The 20339-nt window shown below is 39.0% G+C and overlaps 1 protein-coding gene across 8 annotated transcripts in view; it reads right to left on the minus strand.

Moving 5' to 3' along the window:
* Nucleotides 1-20255, minus strand: part of DLG2 (discs large MAGUK scaffold protein 2) — a 1447004-nt gene extending 1426749 nt beyond the window's left edge. For 2 of the 8 annotated variants that reach the window (XM_074955894.1, XM_074956046.1), the window contains exon 1: nucleotides 18981-20255. In XM_074955894.1, the coding sequence (XP_074811995.1) occupies nucleotides 18981-18999 (19 nt within the window). In that variant the 5' untranslated portion in view covers nucleotides 19000-20255. The remainder of the gene's footprint in view (nucleotides 1-18980) is intronic. The other 6 variants (XM_074955852.1, XM_074955843.1, XM_074955907.1 and 3 more) reach the window with 3 other exon arrangements.
* Between the last annotated feature and the right edge of the window lie 84 nt (nucleotides 20256-20339).

The raw sequence follows: 20339 nt of genomic DNA on the forward strand, positions 1-20339 counted from the left end.
ATTGTGTTTAACTTTAGATACAACTTCCCAATAGTCCATGATCATGTGTTTATCTTTATTATATGAAATACACATTATATGATGTGATGCTTTCTTAATTTCTTTGTCATAAATATAAAGGGAAGGGTAAACCCCTTTAAAATCCCTCCTGGCCAGAGGAAATCTCCTCTCACCTGTAAAGGGTTAAGAAGCTAAAGGTAACCTCGCTGGCACCTGACCAAAATGACCAATGAGGAGACAAGATACTTTCAAAAGCTGGGAGGAGGGAGAGAAACAAAGGGTATGTGTGTCTGTCTATATTTTGTCTTTGCCGGGGATAGACCAGGAATGAAGCCTTAGAACTTTTAGTAAGTAATCTAGCTAGGTACATGTTAGATTATGATTTCTTTAAATGGCTGAGAAAAGAATTGTGCTGAATAGAATAACTATTTCTGTCTGTGTATCTTTTTTGTAACTTAAGGTTTTTGCCTAGAGGGGTTCTCTATGTTTTGAATCTAATTACCCTGTAAGGTATCTACCATCCTGACTTTACAGGGGGGATTTTTTTTTTATTTCTATTTACTTCTATTTCTATTAAAAGTCTTTTTGTAAGAAAACTGAATGCTTTTTCATTGTTCTCAGATCCAAGGGTTTGGGTCTGTGGTCACCTATGCAAATTGGTGAGGCTTTTTATCCAACATTTCCCTGGAAAGGGGGGGTGCAAGTGTTGGGAGGATTATTCATTGTTCTTAAGATCCAAGGGTCTGGGTCTGTAGTCACCTAGGCAAATTGGTGAGGCTTTTTACCAAACCTTGTCCAGGAAGTGGGGTGCAAGGTTTTGGGAAGTATTTTGGGGGGAAAGACATGTCCAAACAGCTCTTCCCCAGTAACCAGTATTTGTTTGGTGGTGGTAGCGGCCAATCCAAGGGTTGGATTATTTTGTACCTTGGGGAAGTTTTGACCTAAGCTGGTAAAGATAAGCTTAGGAGGTTTTTCATGCAGGTCCCCACATCTGTACCCTAGAGTTCAGAGTGGGGGAGGAACCTTGACATTCTTAAATAAACTTTCTTAATAAAATAAAAGCCTTTATTTGTGAACATAGATGTTTTACAAAAAACACAGTACTAAACCATTGCCAGGCAGTCCAGCTGCCATTAGCACACCAAAACACCAGTAATAAACCAGTATCAAAACCGTTAATAAAACAAAGTGCATAAACCAAACACTGAACAGTGCAAACAGCAAAACTAGTGTCAACAAATACATCCCCTAATGTTGTGTGTCCCTTGGTCCCCCATTCTCCTTTCCCTTTCTTGCACTTTTAGTGTACACTTGGCACCACTGCCCATGGCTGGAGGTCTGCAGAGGATTGAAGCCTGCAGACAGGGCTGAAGCACGGAAGGGATACATTTGCCCTGTCCAGATGCTGCTACGTCCTGGTTGCATGGGCCAGCCAACCATGGAATTGTTCAGAGTGTTCCTGGGCTGCACATGGTACTGTTCATGGGACTCTGGATATAGCACAGATGCAACAGGAGCCTGTACTCTTGCAGCCATAATCAAAAGCAGCCTCTTGAACAGGTCTTTCTGCCGTGCTCTATCTTCCTTCCCCAGCCGATGTTCCTGCTTCAGAAACCGTGCTGCAAGCCTCGTCTCACGCACTGCCATTTTGTCCTCTCTCTCTCTCTCTCTCTCTCTCTGCAGCCTGCCTGTGCCTTTCCACTCACCATGAATCCTTCTCCCTCTGGTATTGCACCTGTTTGTTGGCCCTGTTCAGAATGTCCAACTTAAATTCATCATGGAAACGATTCCACTTGGACCGGCCCATGACAGTTCTGAACTAGGACCTGCTGGAGTGTGGCCACGCTGCTGAGGGGGAAGGACCAACAGAGGTTGAAAGTCCTAAAAGCAGGCATCAAACAGTGCATTATTGTCTTAGTACTTCAGAACAGGTTCAGTGCATCCACAAAGAAAAGTGCCTTCTGGAATCCCAAGGCCAAAAAATGATACATTATAAAACTGAGATTCAGCATATTGTGAAGGGAACACTTCAGTTCCCAAAAGCTCCATGAACACAACTGTGTTTAATCCAATTGAAATATCCCAGTGCACAAACAATGGTAAATTAAAATTTACAATTGCTTCTTCTTTAAAAATTGCACACCACTTTTGATATTTGGGCAAGAGGGGGCATAGCTTACTATCTAAGCCTTCTCTATCCTTTCAGGAATTCCATATTCTGGAGGACATAATACTGGAGGTTCCTGAACGGCAAAGGGACTTATTCCAAGCTGCTGGTAGCAAGCCAGTCATGTATGCCTCAGAGGTTTTCAAACTCATGATGACTGCGCACCACATATACGAGTGGAGTGGGCTAGTGACCTACAGAGGTGAACCAGGAAAAAGAGCTCTTCCCCAAAATTTGCCTACGTATCTGAAGTTCCTACTACCAAAGATTTGCAGCTATCAGCACTCAGGATTGGGTCAAAATTCATGGGGAAATCAAAAGGATGCTGTGTTAGTATCCACATGGATTACTGCCTCCCTATGGCTTCTGATGCAGCCTGCTGTGAATGTATCTACCCATGGACTACATGTAAAACACATACAATTATGTGGACCCTCAAAGAACTACACAGCCATCCCCTTTCCCCACCAGCACATTTCTGGAATACATACAACCCCCTAGCTGTACTTTGGACATTGCTTTTGTCACCCATGAACTACATTTAGCCTTCCCAACACCCCACTGGACAGGTTAGTGTTTACAGGCGGTTCCTTACATTGTGATGTGGCCAGGGTGGATAAAAATCAATGATTTTTTTAAAAAACATTAAAAAAATTGGATTTTTTTGATAAAATCCTTTTTGAGGAAAAAACCTATCGAAAGATAAAGATACAGTATAGTTCAAAGATATTTCATCATGGAATAGGGATTATAAATTCTAATTCTATAGTATGAGACAATATATTCATGTAGTGTTTAAGAAAAGTTTTCTAAATGAGTTCCAATAGTTCATGGATTAGGGACCCAATTTTATGGGGTTCCAGGGGCTTCTGTATAGATTATTTAGGTTAATCTTTCTATCTACCCAATGGGACTCAGTGCTCAGGCTAGAAGATACCATCAGAGATGCTTAGTTTTGCAGTCCTCAAACTGTGGATTTTTGTCCCCAGAGATAACATACTAGTCAACAGCAAAAATGTTTTTAAATAAATAAATAAATAATATATAGAGGTGAGAAATAACAGACCTTAACCCTATTGTCTCTCTGCAAATTTGTGTACACAGAGTCAATCCCTTACCTCTCTCTAAAAGTGCAAAGTTTCAAAAAGTTCAGTGAATAGAAGATTGTTGGGGGTGGAATAGATCTGGACAAGGAGAAGAAGTCTGGAGATAAATGTGAGAAGGGAGGGACAGGCAGTAGAAACAAAAGTGAAACTGTTTGAACAGCGTATTCCAGAAGTCTTGAGGTCTTTCTGAGTGTAGCCTTCATTGATTTGAGATCTACCATACCATTCTCTCACTAGAACGGAAAACCTATAATGGCAGCAGGCCATGAAAGAGACCCAGTTTAGGAATAAGAACCATTCAAGGAATATATGGTTGCTGATGATGTTTTAAAGAAAGTCACACCAGTGAACTGGTGGAAGTCACTTAAGCACTTGGATTCAGAGAGAGTTGAAGTGATAATCTCACTTTTAACAGCAGTAGTTTCTTCTGCCGGTGTATAAAGAATGTTTTCTTTCTTTGGACTAATTCATTCCAAATTGAGAAATCATTTGGGACCTGAAAAAGCAGGAAAGCTTATGGCTCCTCACAGACTAACAAATCTGTTTGGGCATAAGCTTTCATGGGCTAAAACCCACTTCATCAGATGCATGGAGTGAAAAATATAGTAAGCAGAATATATATTATAGCACATGAAAAGATGGGAGTTGACTTAGCAAGTGGCAGGGGGTGTCAGTGCTAATGAGCCAATTCAATTAAGGTGAAAGTGGCCTATTCTGAACAGTTGACAAGAAGGGGTGAATACCAAAGGAGGGAAAATTACTTTTGTAGTGCTAATGAGGCCAATGCAATCAAGGTGGCCCAACAGCTGACAAGAAGGTGTGAGTATCAGCAGAGGAAAAATTACTTTTTGTAGTGACCCATCCACTCCCAGTCTTTATTCAGGCCTAATTTGATGGTGTCCAGTTTGCAAATTAATTCCAGTTCTGCAGTTTCTCGTTGGAGTCTGTTTTTGAAGTTTTTTTGTTGAAGAATTGCCACTTTTAAGTCTGTTGTTGAGTGTCCATGGAGATTGAAGAGTTCTCCTACTGATTTTTGAATGTTACAATTCTTGATGTCTGATTTGTGTCCATTTATTCTTTTGTGTAGAGACTGTCCTGTCTGGGTTTTAGCCCACGAAACCTTATGCCCAAATAAATTTGTTAATCTCTAAAGGTGCCACAAGGACTCCTCGTTGTTTTTGCTGATACAGACTAACACAGCTACCACTCTGAAAGCAGGAAAGCTTGTTTTTCTTTTCCAGATTATGAACAAACAGGAAAATGAAGGTGAAGACAACTGAGTAGCTGCAAAAGCCAGTATTTTAAGTTTCTCATGTTGACCTGGCTGACATAGTCGATTTAATTTTTGTTTTTGTTTTTTAAATATTTCATTTAACTATTTTAGTTCAAAACAATTTCAACAAAAACAAACCTGATTTTAAATATCTTGAATGTTTAACTAACTTCAAAAATTAATATGCTTGTTTTGTTAAAATATTATATGTTTGCTGTTGAAGAAAAAAATCCAGAATACGTAACATTGTTGTTTTAGTTAAATAAAACAATTTAAATGTCTGTCTGGTGATGTTCTCCTCCTAATACAGCATATTATTAATGATTAACCTGTTGAACTGGAGATAGTTCACCTCCCAATGACTTCATAAATATCTGCTTCAATTACCTATGGTAAATGAAATAACCAAACATTCATTCAATTTCTGATATAGCTGTAGAACTAATCTGAAAAGTTTTCAAAATAAATCACTTAAAAAATATATAGTGTTTACCGTCTAAAAATGAAAAGTTTCAGAGTAGCAGCCATGTTAGTCTGTATCTGCAAAAGAACAGGAGTACTTGTGGCACCTTAGAGACTAGCAAATTTATTAGACCATAACCTTTCATGGGCTACAGCCCACTTCACTGGATGCATAGAATGGAACATATAGTTAGAATATATATATATAGCTACAGAGAAGGTGGAAGTTGCCATACAAACTGTAAGAGGCTAATTAATTAAGATGAGCTATTATCAGCAGGAGAAAAAAACTTTTCTTGTGATAATTAAGATGGCCCATTTAGACAGTTGACAAGAAGGTATGAGGATACTTAACATGGGGAAATAGATTACAATATGTGTAATGACCCAGACTGGGTCAAGATTAAACTTGATAAAATTATGGAGGAGATGGTATGATGGGATGACATGATTTTGGCAATTAATTGATTGTTAACTATTCATGGTAAATAGGCCCTGTCATAAATATAAAGGGAAGGGTAACCACCTTTCTGTCCAAAGTGCTATAAAATCCCTCCTGGCCAGAGGCAAAACCCTTTCACCTGTAAAGGGTTAAGAAGCTAAGATAACCTCGCTGGCGCCTGACCAAAATGACCAATGAGGAGACAAGTTACTTTCAAAGCTGGAGGAGGGGGGAACAAAGGCTCTGTCTGTCTGTGTGATGCTTTTGCCGGGAACAGATCAGGAATGCTCTTCAGAACTTCTGTTAAGTTAGTAAGTAATCTAGCTAGAAATGCATTAGATTTCCTTTTGTTAAATGGCTGGTAAAATAGGTTGTACTGAATGGAATATATATTCCTGTGTTTTGTGTCTTTTTGTAACTTAAGGTTTTGCCTACAGGGATTCTCTATGTTTTGAATCTGATTACCCTGTAAGGTATTTATCATCCTGATTTTACAGAGGTGATTCTTTTACTTTTTTTTTTTTAATTAAAATTCTTCTTTTAAGAACCTGATTGCTTTTCCATTATTCTTAAGATCCAAAGGTTTGCGTCTGTGTTCACCTATGCAAATTGGTGAGGATTTTTATCAAGCCTTCCCCAGGAAAGGGGGTGTAGGACTTGGGGGGATATTTTGGGGGGAAGACATCTCCAAGTGGGCTCTTTCCCTGTTCTTTATTTAACACACTTGGTGGTGGCAGCATAGGGTTCAAGGACAAGGCAAGATGTGTACCTTGAGGAAGTTTTTAACCTAAGCTGGTAAGAATAAGCTTAGGGGGTCTTTCATGCAGGTCCCCACATCTGTACCCTAGAGTTCAGAGTGGGGAAGGAACCTTGACAGGCCCAAAGGCCTGTGATGGGATGTTAGATGGGGTGGGATCTGAGTTACTGCAGAGAATTCTTTCCTGGGTATCTGGCTGGTGAGTCTTGCCCACATGCTCAGGGTTCGGCTGATCGCCATATTTGGTGTTGGGAAGGAATTTTCCTCCACGGCAGATTGGAAGAGGCCCTGGGGGTTTTTCACCTTCCTCTGCAGCATGGGGTAGGGTCACTTGCTGGAAGATTCTCTGCACCTTGAAGTCTTTAAACCATGATTTGAGGACTTCAGTAGCTCAGACATAGGTGAGAGGTTTATTGCAGGAGTGGGTGGGTGAGATTCTGTGGCCTGCATTGTGCAGGAGGTCAGACTAGATGATCATAATGGTCCCTTCTGACCTTAATATCTATGAGTCTATGAATCACGACAAAAAAATTTTCTCCAGCTGATAATAGCTCTTCTTAATTAATTAGCTTCTTACAGTTTGTAGGGCAACTTCCAACTTCTCTGTATCTATATATATATCTTCTTACTATATGTTCCATTCTATGCATCCGATGAAGTGGGCTGTAGCCCACGAAAGCTTATGCTCTAATAAATTTGTTAGTCACTAAGGTGCCACAAGTACTTCTGTTCTTAAAAATAAAAACTACGTCTATCTCTGAGTTGTGAAGAGTATGTATTAAGGTTATAACAACCAACAAGAATGCACTTTTATGTAGAAATCCATGATTAAATCGAGTCTTCCTGACTAGTGATTTAAATCAATTTGATTTAAATCAAAACCACCCGGGGTGTGGCCAATTTGTACGCCATGCCATACTAAAAGGGAGGTTCTTAGTTTAAATACCCTGGCACATCTTTGTAATAATGTGTGAGTTTCTCGTGAAAAAATAAGTTTAAAGGCTTGTTTCACTGTTGTTTGAGCTTCCCGGTCTCCACTTTGAATTCCACGTGGTGAGGAAGAGGGGTAATGTCAAGGCGCTGGTGTGCAATCCGCCATTAGCAGATACACATTGCTGCCAGCAGCTTGTAATAAATTTTACATTGGGGCATAAGCTGGAAATCCCTCCCACCCCATATTAACAATAACCAACACGGAGCCAGACATTTACCAGGTTCAGGGGCTGCTTTTGATTCTTAGATTGCTGCTGCCAGTTTCACAGCAGGCTGTTCCTGCAGGGGAGAGCATCAAAAAGCTCCTCCAAATAGGGCCCCAGGATATGCTGCAGCTGCTCTGGCAGCAAAGCCTACTTAGGCACCAATGTGAACACAAGAGTCACTTCAGAAGCCTGATCCAGTGCCTGTTTGCTCCCCTCTAGTCCTATATTAGATTCTGGAGTCAGAATCCTGGCTGACAAGGTTATCATTAACCGCTGCTGGCTCAGTGCTCAGCATAGTGCCCAGCACCCATTCAACATCCTTGTAAAAGAGGCAGGTATGGTTCTCATTTCTGGCTTTCAGGTAGTTGGTCTTGAGCCACTTAATCCACTCCCAGGACTGCTCACTGGTCCTGTGAATCCCCAGTGCTGCCAGCTTCTTTGCTATTTCCTGGTTTGCATGATCATTCCTGGAACTCTTACTAAACTCAACTGTTTTGCACGCCTCGCACCAGAGATTAACCAAAATCTGGCTATGGTCCCTTGACCAGGTAGCAGAGTACTTGGCAAACGACTTCTTCTCCTCAGTGGCCATTGCAAACACAGGAGACTGTTCATACTGCTTGGAGCTCAGCAGTCAGAATAAAATGGAAGGGTTAAACGCTGAGCAGCTGTACTTGAACCAGATGGTTGTTTCTGTTTTTTAGGAGTCAATTGGCCAGCCTTGGGCTACAGAGGACAAGGAACAGCATCTCATGGGATTGTGTAATAGCTTTGGTGGACTCTCAGGACCCAGAGCCTGAGCTCCCTCTTCACTGCAAAACGATGGAGTTTGGACCCAAGTCCCTGTGGGAGACTGGCTCAAACCTGCCCCTGCCCAGCATCCTGAGACCCAGAGGGCTAGTTGGCCTGAGTCAAACAGAATTGTGTGTAGATGGAAGGGCGTTTTGGTTTGATCCTGAGTCTGAGCCTGGTCTTACACTGCAGTGTAGACATACCCTTACACAACTTCCCCAAACAGGATGTGTTGAGTCATAATATAATCAACCAGAGACAAGACAGGAACATTACATTATTAGAACAAACTCTTATCGGCTGAGCAGTGATGCTGAAAGCAGGTCCATGGTTATCTAGCAATTTCTGAGAGCTGAATAACCCCTTCAGAGCATTGCAAAGCCATACAAGACAGCATCAGAGTTTGTGAAGTAAGAGATTTTCAGGACACAAAATGCTCAAAAGAATACTCATTTAAAGAAGATGTAATAGATCATTTTGTCATCATTTTAATAAAAGCAGTAAGCTTCTTTCTTCCCCAATAATTTTAAATCTGAACTCAAACAACTTATAAAGAAAAGTTGCTTTGTAAAATAAATTTTCAAAAGTACAGTGAACATTTAAAAAATAACATTATGCTATACAAACTATATAGGAATTGCTTCACTGACCACTGCTTCTTCTGGGGTGAGACAGCATGATACAAAACAGTTTAGAACAGAATGTGAAATACACTAGATCCAGTTGAAACTGCAGGGGGAAATTTAGACAGTCAGAACATGATTTCCCAAATTACAATTTAGCTAGGATACCAAGGGTGAAACCTGGTCCCTTTGAAGTTAATGGCAAAACTCCCATTAATTTCAACAGGGCCAGGATTTTACCCCAAGCTACTTGTGAAAACTGACACAGGAACTTTAATGACTACTCATGGACAGGCCTTGATTTTATGACTCATCTGAGAAGTGACACTTCTAAAAACACAATGCACCCTAACATGTCACTGGGATGTTGGTTCAGCAGCGCTGACTTAGAATCCTACTTCATCCCCACCTCTAAGTATGGCTACTCCTAAGTGTTCCCTGAAAATGTCCCTTTCAAATAATGACCAGCCCCAATCTACGATTGGTGTAATGTGAGAGCATCATAGTTTCAGGGTTATATGGCTGCCAGCACTAATTTACTTAGAGATGTAGTTTTTAATTTACCTTAATGTCTCATTTTTCAAATTGCATCTGCCTATATTAGCATGAGGGGTCTTGGTTAATTTCAGACATCTGAGGGATTTTTTATTAAATAAGTTAGAATGCATGTTGACACATACCAGGTGAAATTTCTTCCAAGAGAACCAGAATCGGAAAATGTAGGACAGCAAAGTTGCTATATAATAATTCCTAGATTTTAAGTGAAATTTTGGAAGAAACAAGGAGAATGGGAAACAAAGAGAACACATGGACAGAAAGGGAATGGGTAAGACTAAGTAATTTGGGACACTTTTTAAAGGAAAATGTATTAAAAACAACTCTGGAACTTGGAGACTTCAGACGACAAGTGAAAATGAGTCTGAGGTTTCAGCAAACATTGGTCCACATCTCAAATGTTTCAAGACCACCTGATTTGATGCAATTCACCATCTCTGCTCAGGAGAGACCCAGATTTGGAGTAACAAGGTGTTGTCAATCAAATGGAGGTTAATATGCAATTTGTGTGAGAAACTTGCATAACACCTAATTGCACTATTCCCTGAATCAAGCCAGTACTACTGACTGTTCATTTCATATACACTAGTCTTCACAAACAGAAAACAGGCTAATAAGGAGGTGCAAGACAGAATAATATATGTATCACACAGTACAGTGTTCTGCATTAAAAAGACCTGGGCTTTAAAACCACTGAAGTAGATTATTTTTTAAAACCTGAACTTTCGAACTTGCAGGTAGAAGCCAGTTTATTTGCTCGATAAAACAGCTAGCATTCAGAAGGAATACAGGGGGGGAAACGTCTTTAATATTTTCTCTTTCGCACATTGGATGGTACAAGTTACAAGCTATAATCAAGCATCAAAACACCTGAGAACAGTGGGTGAAAGGCTGATAACTGGGAGAAACATACCCAGAACAGGAGTCAGTGTGGTCTAGCGGACTGCACAAATGAACTGGGAAATAGCAAATGTACAACTTTATGCTAGCCACAAAAACATCCCTGTGTCTCAGTCTCTTCTTCTGTACAATGGGATGTTACTCAACTACCCAGAAGAGGCAACATAAGGATTAATATATATGTTTATAACCCTTCAAAGAGTGGGTGAATAATGAAGTGCTATTTATTATAGAACGTGATGAGCACTAACATCACCTCAAGATATGAGAGATGATGATGTTTTAAAACAATATGCACTGACAACAGGTAAAACAGATAGATTGGTCAACCTCTAATCTGGCCTGCTAGGAAAAAAGGAACAAATGAACAGCAGTATCTATTACACACATAGGTCTACAAAGAGTTGGCAGACAGGCTTATATCTATGGCTTCTATCACCAAGAAATGAATAGTGAGAGATGAAGAGCATTTCGGTAGCTTTCCACTGTACCTTTTACGTCTAAATTTATATGAAACAAAATCTAACATTGCCACAAGACAGACATGCTTATAGAATTCTGAGTATTGCTTTCTTTTGTAAATGTTGCTTTGTAAATAATTGGTACTATTAAAAATATTCCTGGATTTATGTTAATGTGCTTCAATGAAGGCTTGGCTGCAATCCATTCTCAGTAAGAGATATGGTCTCATTGCCTAGCAAGAGACACAATGTGTAACCAGCATGTATGAAAAGTTAGCTCTCCACAAAATTTGAATTTAGGAAATATTTACTTGTGACATAACCTTCATCTGAAGCTTGTTACTGTCCTCAGATATGCAGATGTATATCACCCCGTATCCTCTTTAAAAAATTGCTCTACAGGTACAGCAGCAAATTTTACAGGACCAAACAGCACCATATGTTCATGTATATTAAGGCAAAAATCAAGAACCCAGATGCCAAGCAAAACTCTACTAGTTTCACATAAGCTTATCAGGAGGTCCAAGTGATGAGGAAAGGCAGCTGTGCATTATCCTCCTTTCACACACCATCACATAGTTGTTGCAATCTCTGTACAACTACTATAGGTACTCCAAATAGTATGCTGCAAAAAGATGGAGTGAGCCAACTCAGGGGAGCAGTTGTAGAACAGCAGCCGTATGCAGTACATTCACATTTAAAACTGATGCAATTAACACAGCTAAATGCCATGTAAGCAAAGTTGCTCTGACCATCATTAACTTTAGTAGCACACTCTATGTGTAACATGAATACAGACAGGTGGAGTGACCTAAATGCAGCATGGCCTAGGAGAGAGATATGTTATCAGTGCAGAGAGGGAAGTCATGACGCCTACAAAGAGGGACACTGGCAGATAGAAATCAGTGACTTTCCAGAGTCTTCCAACCTATGCGTGTTTTTGTTGACACATCAGCTATTCTGTGCTACCACAAGCCCTATCCTGGGTGAACGTAACAGAGCTCTGTGAGACCAGAAAATGAAAGTCTTTCCTTGAAAGGTTTTACCTTGCTTCTTTGTGAAGAAAGGGGAGAATGTGGCCACACAGATTTAGAAAGGAATATTCTACTTACCTTCAGTCTAAGGCTGATCATAACTATGCACACAATTGAAATAGGGATTCAAAATTCAAATAATAGTTGTTCCTATAGAAGTGTGGCTCATGGTTCCACAGTTAAGGTTTTGCACTTAAGCGGGGATTCATCCACTTTGTCTTGGAGTACTGAACTATTTTTTCTGAGAATTTACAAGAACATTAGTTAGCTAATGGGTTAATAAGTTTTAAAAATGGGTCCTTTAAGTAATTTAGCATCAAGCATCAAGCCTGTTTCTTTCTCCTGAATGATCTTAAGGGAATAATGCACATGCTTCTAACTTCCCCTTATAGTTAAAACTCACAGAAATATTTTGCAGATGCTACTTTTGAAATAGTTTTTTGTAGAGTTAATGATATTTTTTCCCTGCTATTGTTCACTGCTGAAAGTTTCTTCTTCAGCAGGGGCTGACAAACATTATAATACAGAGAATTCCACATAGCGCTACCTCCTTTAAAAAAAGGTTGCCATATTCCATGAGGACCTTCCCTCTTATCCCATGTCAGCTTGCTTTGCTTAAGAGCCTTTGGTGAGGGACCTTGTCAAAGGCTTTCTGAAAATCTAAGTACACTACATACACTTGATCACTCTTGTCCACATGTTAGTTGACCCCCTCAAAGAATTCTAGTAGATTGGTAAGGCAGGATTTCCCTTTACAAAAACCATGTTGATTCTTCCCCAACAAAACGTATTCATCTATGTGTCTGATAATTCTGTTCTTTATTATAGTTTCAACCAGTTTGCCCGGTACTGAAGTTAGGCCTGTAATTACTGGGATCACCTCTGGAGCCTTTTTTAAAAATTGGTGTCACATTAGCTATCCTCCAATCATCTGGTACAGAAGCAGATTTAAATGATAGTAGTAGTTCTTCAATTTCACATTTGAGTTCCTTCAGAACTCTTGGGTGAATGCCAACTGGTCCTGGTGATTTACTACTGTGTAATTTATCAATTTAGCAAAGTCAGTACAAACTAAAATTTCATACAGACGACTTTTTTGTACAGTTCTATATACTATACACTGAAATGTAAGTACAATATTTATATTCCAATTGATTTATTTTATAATTACAAAGTAAGCAATTTTTCAGTAATAATGTGCTGTGACACTTTTGTATTTTTAAGTCTGATTTTGTAAGCAAGTAGTATTTAAGTGAGGTGAAACTTGGGGTACACAAGACAAATCAGACTCCTGAAAGGGGTACAGTAGTCTGGAAAGGTTGAGAGCCACTGAACTAAAGCACAGAAAGTTTAAGTGACATGTCACAAAGCAAAACAATGGCCAAGCTGGGAAAAGTCCTTAAATCTCCTAACTCCCAGTCCAGTGCCTACTTCGATTAGGCTGCTTCCCAGTATGAATTTATGTAACAAATATTTGTTATATACTACTTCTACTTCTGCAGTCCTTCTATACACAGAATTTCTTATTGATAGTAGTAGCTTCTGTCATTGAAAAACTACAGAATTGGAAAGAGATTAGTCATGCTAGTAGCCAAAGATTTAAATTGAAGAGTCTGAAAAGGTTAATATAAAAATTTGCTGCCACATGTTTAACTCCCACAAAACTGAAATTGCTCTTATTGTAGTCACAACCTCTGATCCTAACCATCAGCTTTGCACTGCTCCTAGTCAATTTCACAGTAGAAAGTGACAGTCAGTTTAACAGAACTTGGTGTGAAAAATGGGGCTTCATGCCTGCACGTCATTTGACAAAAATACATTCTAGAACATTTCAGCAACTAAAAGGACAGCAAAAACTTTAGACAGTACATATGTGGGATCAGCATTTTGTTAAAGGTGAAAAGGAACTACCAAAATCCATTACTTCAGTATGTACTTGATTCCCCACTCACAAGGTTAAGAGGAGCATTTACACCACTAAAAACACAATTTTCAAACCTGGGTGCCTAATGTTAGGATTTTAAATACATATTTTAGATATCTAAATAGAACTAGCCAGATTTGTAAAGATGCAGATCCCTGCAACTCCAAATGAATTCAATGGCAGCTGACATTCTCAGCACTTCTGAAAACCAGACTACTTCTATTTAGATATCTATAATATGTATTTAGAAGCCTAACTTTAGGCAATCAGGTATGAAAATTTTAAAGTTCAACATTTCTTTTTAGCTCTCTTCTTCTCCACTGATGTCATGTCACAGGCCAGCAATGCTATGTGTTGTTACACCACAAAATTCATCATTTAATGATGTCATCATTACCAGTAGGCTCTGCTTTAGCACACTGGTGGCTCATGTGGGCTCATATTAAATCCTTTTTTATTGATTTGTTTAATATGGCATGTCTTAGAAAGTGTTTTATATATCATCATAGAAACTTTGAAAAAATGTACATGGAAAACAAAATTTATTTACAAGAGCACCTGTGAACTGGCTACATGATAAAGCAGGCTATTTCAATAGCTGTGATGTCACAGAAAGAAGCAATTGAGTTATGTTTCATGCTTTTATTCTATTTGTAAATATATCGAAAGATCAGGCAAATACAAAAATAAATATAGGCCCTCATCGCTTGCAGGAGCCAACTGATGTGACCTTGGGGGACTCCAAAAGGAATTTGAAAAGCTGATTTTAGTTTCTGTGCTAAATGTTTCCATAGTCTAATGAGGAAGTATATTATTTTGTCATTAGGTCACCTTTAAGATATACCACAACACCAGCATTATCTCATTGTTTGGGATAGCAATGGGTAGTATACATTGGTATATAGCATCTTTGCTTCATACCTATCTCTTTATTTCTAGTTTATGTTTGCTAAAGTGTAGTATGCAATAAAGGAAAGGAGTGTGTTTATTCACTTAATAAGCTTGTGCAATCATAGTGTCTAAAGTGTGATATCCAACAAATAAATGTGACTGGTAGTAAAGAGTATTTGATTTGATTTTAATTTTGTTAAAGTGTATTTAGAGCCAGTGAAAGGTGAGGAATTGAAAACCCCAGAGACTGAAGTCATCAGAACAGTTACAGCAGTGCAAATATCCCTAAAATGCCTCATCTTCGCTGAAGGAAGCACCTGAAGTAGTGAAAGGATACTTCAGGCTCATTTCAATCACTGGTCTCTTTGTTGAGACTGACAGCAAGGGTGCCAACTGGGTGTTCTTAACCATGTGGACATTTATCTCGTTATGGAGTGGACTGAGACCACCAACTCATTTCACTCAAGCCATCAGACAATCATATACTGACATAAACTGGATTAGAACCAAAGGCAGGCTCCCCTTATTTCACACCCAGAAATCACCTGTTTGTTATTCAGATATTTTAATTAAGTATTTTTACTGACTACAAATAGCCTAAACTTTTCACGTTAGCTGAATTGGCCAATAAGACTAGTTTTGAAAAGGAACAGGCAGTCCTGTAATGCTTACCTGCTTTAAACAGGTAAGGCAAGGCATAGAAGTCCGTCAGGATTTGTGTGATGTTTGCAGTCTAATGGTAAAAAAGGAGCGTTCCCTCCAAAATAAAATTTCTAACATATTCCTTGCTCTTTAAAGGGGGACACAACTGGAAAGTAATTACAGTAACTCCTCACTTAAAGTCGTCCCGGTTAACGTTGTTACGTTGCTGATCAATTAGAAAACATGCTCCTTTAAAGTTGCGCAATGCTCCCTTATAATGTCGTTTGGCAGTTGCCTGCTTTGTCCACTGCTTGCAGGAAGAGCAGCCCGTTGGAGCTAGCTGGTGGGGGCTTGGAACCAGGGTGGACCGGCAGCCCCCCATCAACTCCCCGTTCCCCTAAGTTCCCTGTGCAGCAGCCAGCCAGCAGGCTATCAATTGCCAGCAGTTCAGCTGACCCTCCCCCCACTGTCATGTGCTGCTCCTGCCCTCTGCCTTGGAGCTGCTCCCCGCAGCCTCCTGCTTGCTGTACGGGGGGGGGGAGCTAATGTCAGGGTGTCCCCCTCCCCCCTGCTCCTGCACCCCGCTTACCCCATTTCCATAGAGCAGGGGGGGACACAACAGGGCTCAGGCTGGAAGGAGCTTCCTGGCAGCAGCTTCTGTCTCAACTTGCTGATCTACTTAAAAAGGCAGTGTACTTAGAGTGGTGTCAACGTACTTAAAGGGGCAATGCGCATCTCTCTCCCTCTCACACACAGTGTGTATTTCTGTCTGCCACGCTGTCTCCCCTCCCTCCATTCGTGCTGCCTTGTATAGTGTGAGGCTATATTAACAACAATGGCTTAACCCTTGAGGACTCAGCTGATTGCTAGTTCATCATTTAGCAGTAAGGCATTCCCTGGGAAATATCCCACTCTCTGACTTCACTACCTCAACCAAGCTTCACAATCATCATCGCTGTGTACCAGTATTAAATTGTTTGTTTAAAACTTACACTGTGTGTGTGTATACATACACACACACACACTATATATAATATAGTCTTTTGTCTGGTGAAAAAAATTTCCCTGGAACCTAACCCCCCCTATTTACATTAATTCTTATGGGGAAATTGGATTCGCTTAACATCATTTCGCTTAAAGTCGCATTTTTCAGGAACATAACTACAACACTAAGTGAGGAGTTACTGTAGTTTCAAATAATTCAATGTTCTGATACAGCCTCCTGATAACAGAATGTCAGGATTTTGAATTGTTTTGTTTTTAAATGTGTACCGTTTTTTCTGCTCATCTGATGATTTTTGAAGGATATTTTGGTTAAACTCAAGACCAGCATAATGCATGTTAGGATTACCCCTCTCTCTGCCCTCTCTGTGCACATATCTCCCTGCTAACTCATTCACTTTCAGTAGTACTGCTGCTGCTGCTGCCGCCAGAACACAAAGGCTTTCAGAGGCTGGGGAAAGTACACAAATGTGTTTTCTGCTGTTATCTGCTGGGGAAGACAGTAGATATGGGCTCCTTACTGCATAAGACCAGAAATGAAATTGATTATCAATAAAACAGTGAAAGGCATAAAGCAAAACAAACTGCAAAACTTGAGGAAAAAAAACCCTCATTTTCCCCCCATTATTACTTGTAACAATAATAAATATAAAAATTTCACATGGAAGTGAGATGTTCACGTTGATAGCATCCCTTTAATTACATTTTGTGAGAGTAAGCCTATTACAGACTATAAATTTAAGTAACTCAAAAACAGTAAATAAAGTAGCTGATTCACTAACATTTTTCCATCCCCTTCTGTACATATGTAATCACATTTTAATAACAGCTTTTAATATTTAAATACAAATATCTTCACAGTGACAGCTCTAATACACTAATTGATATGACAGGCTAAATTGTACCAAAGGAGCCATTTTGGTCTACCAACTGCATATTTTAAAATTTTCAAAATATATGTTCTTACAGTAGACTGGTAAAAATTATAGTGTAAGAACTACATTAAAAATCTGAGTTAGACTGTCTTGAAACAGAGACAGGAAATATATAGATTCTGAGATTTTTAAGGTCAGAAGGGATCATTATGATCAACTACTCTGATGACCTGAGTAACACAGACAATGGAATTTTGCTCAGTAATTCCAGCATCAAATGGGTATCTTGTGATTGAGCTACAGTTCAACATCCAATTCCGAAAGGCATCCATACAGAAAAATGTACAATTCAGAGTTAAAGCTTTATCTTTCAAATGGCACTTAACTCACCTGTTGTGAACAAGTATAATATGTAAGCCTCATAGTGGAGTAAGATGATGTGTTCACAGCACAACAGGATGACTTAAAGGGCCATTATGAGGGGGTTATTTTCCTCCACAAATATTCCCATGTTTGCTACAGTTAATTAAAAATAATTAACTAAATTGGTGACTAATATTATTTATTAAATCATTATACCGTTTTGATATTTTGTTTCTATTCTGCAATGTCTACAATATGATCAAAGTAAAACTTTAAGTGGAATTTTTATATAAACCTTCATAATAATCTGTTTGGTTTTACAATTATTTACATCAGAAATTTTGAATCATGGAACAGAGGCAGAAGAAGCTATTTTTGTGAAAGAAATTAATTTTGAGTTATACTGAAGTTAGCTGTGTCCATATTTTACTAATCTCTCTCACTTTAGTTCTTTATTCCATACATTGGCTGTGCCATGTCAAGAGCCTTAAGTTCTAGATAGGTGATCTGCATGAGAACAGTTATTTGCCATTCTTTGTTTTATCTGCACATTTTGTAATCTAAACTAACATGTTAAATTACTGTCCTGTGTTTGCAAGACACAAAGAAACATTTACAGCATAAAAGTTTTTGGAGTAATCATAAGTATTTACCAACAATTGCTAGCATGATCACTGTAAACTGCACTTTACCAAAGCTGTGTCTAAATCCATTGTAGTCACAAAGTGTTAAATATTCATCTGAGGGAGATTAGACACTCATATTCTGAGACCAACACAGCTACATCAACACAGCAAACAAGTATTTATGTGGTGAACCTAAAAGTATAAGAGGCAAAACATGGGGCTGTTTTTTTTAAAATGTAACATTGCTACAGTTATTAAAGTAATATAACCTTTTACATCCGAACATGCAGAAACCCCAAAGCTTGTTAAAATCATGTAGCTCTCATAATTAAAAACATTTTTGGATAACACAAAGGTTGAAACTTTTACTGACAAAGTGCACTGAAATGAGTTTTTACATTTATTTTTACTGCTACTGCTGGTGGAGTTACCTGCTGTATGTTTCAAGAAAAGGTATTGGGTTAAAAACTTTTTTTAAAAACAAAAACAAATCTTACTAATGTTACAGCCACCACCTTAGAATATTAAAACAAATACTTTATGGCTTACTTTGCACTATTTATGCTCTGTTTCTATGGGAATTATTTGAGATATATAATTTAATTTAAAACCCTCTCTTGGCCATGGTTTTAAGTTTTGTAAAGGCTGATTTTTACAAAACATAATGTCAAGATCAAATATGACATGACAAATCTTAAAACATTCTACTAAATGTGTGAGGGTTTTTTTAACTACAATTGTAAATGCATAAATTGTTTCCCTCCCTGCAAAAGAAAAACAAATCACTCCCCCACTGAAATGCTTTTACATTTAAAATTGCAAGTACTAGACATCTACAACCTAGAAAACGTAGCTGTAAAATGAGATAGGAAACTTCATAGCCCACCTTTCTTCTTGACTGGCATTCTTGGTCTTACTTCTGGTACTGGATGCAAGTGCTTATTTACTGGTATCAATGATGTCCCACTGGGATCGCCTGGTGAGCTCAGGAGCTAGGTATTTGTTCAAATCACTTAAGCAGTTCAGTTAGGAAATACTGCTTCAGTCTTGCTTTTCTAGCTGTACTCACTATTTCCTCCAGTTAAACTACCAGTGCCTCCCACAGAATAAGAAAAAAAGAAGAAAAAAGAAGAATTTTGAATTTTCCAAGAGTGGTTTTCAATATCTGTAAAATATTTTTCAATCTATAAAAATACAAGAGAAAATGCTCCTTGGCATATAAAACCCTATTATAACTCCTCTTCTGGCAGCAAAAGTTTGTCAGTTAAACAACTTTATGTAAGACAATTAAGGCACAGTCCATCTCTAGGCAGCTGTCTTAATATTCCACCTGAACAAGTTCAAAGCCATCTGAGTTTCAGGACAAAAATTCCCAAATAATCCAAATAAATTTCTGGGGGAAAACAAAAGCAATCCAAAATAATTGTATAAACTCCTTTCACTGGAACTTGGGTGAATTTTGCTAGTTATGTATAGCTGTACTGGGTGCATACACAGCAGACTAAAAAGGTCCCTTTTTTCCTCACTGCACAAATGCTTTCAAATCTCACACTCTTACCCAACAGAAGTCACTCCTCAGTCACTTTCATTTTTATTCTCTCCACCCAGCCTTATGGTCTTTAATGTCCCTCTGATCCTCCCATATATTAAAAGAGAGGATTGAAAAGTAGGAAAGCAATCCCTTGAAATGGAATTATTAAAGTGACCGTGCTGCTCACTGGGCACTTTGGCAGAGCAGCTTGCTTTATTCTGGAGCCATTTACTTCATGCCATTTCTTTCCTTGCAAAGCAGCCGCCTCATGAAGGAGGAGCAGAGAGGGTTTGGAGCAGAGCTTCACAAAAGGTTAATTTTCAGAAATGCTGCAGTATCAGTGGAATAAAAAAGCAAGCCATGAAATGAGTCCACAGTTTCCCCACACACACGGGCGCAGCTGCTTGGCCTCAGTATAAGCCCTTCTCTCCCCCTTTTTCTGCAGAAAAGAGTTGCATTTCACCCATCTAGATTGTTAAGAAAGGTATGAAAATGTCATGCAGCCTCCAAGTGTTTCCCTGCATGCATGAGGAGCCGTGGTGCACGTTACATAACCCTGCTTTGCATTTATCTTCTAGGAGAGATGGACACTGTGTTTGGGGGCTGTTCTGTTCTTTAATGTTCACCATTCAGACCCGGGCCTCTCTCTCTCTCTCTCTCTCTCTCTCTCTGTTTCCCACCAGATAGATCTTTTCCCCCGTCCTCTTCGGTCTG

Source organism: Natator depressus, chromosome 1, assembly GCF_965152275.1.
Source record: "Natator depressus isolate rNatDep1 chromosome 1, rNatDep2.hap1, whole genome shotgun sequence".
Taxonomy (NCBI): Eukaryota; Metazoa; Chordata; order Testudines; family Cheloniidae; genus Natator; species Natator depressus.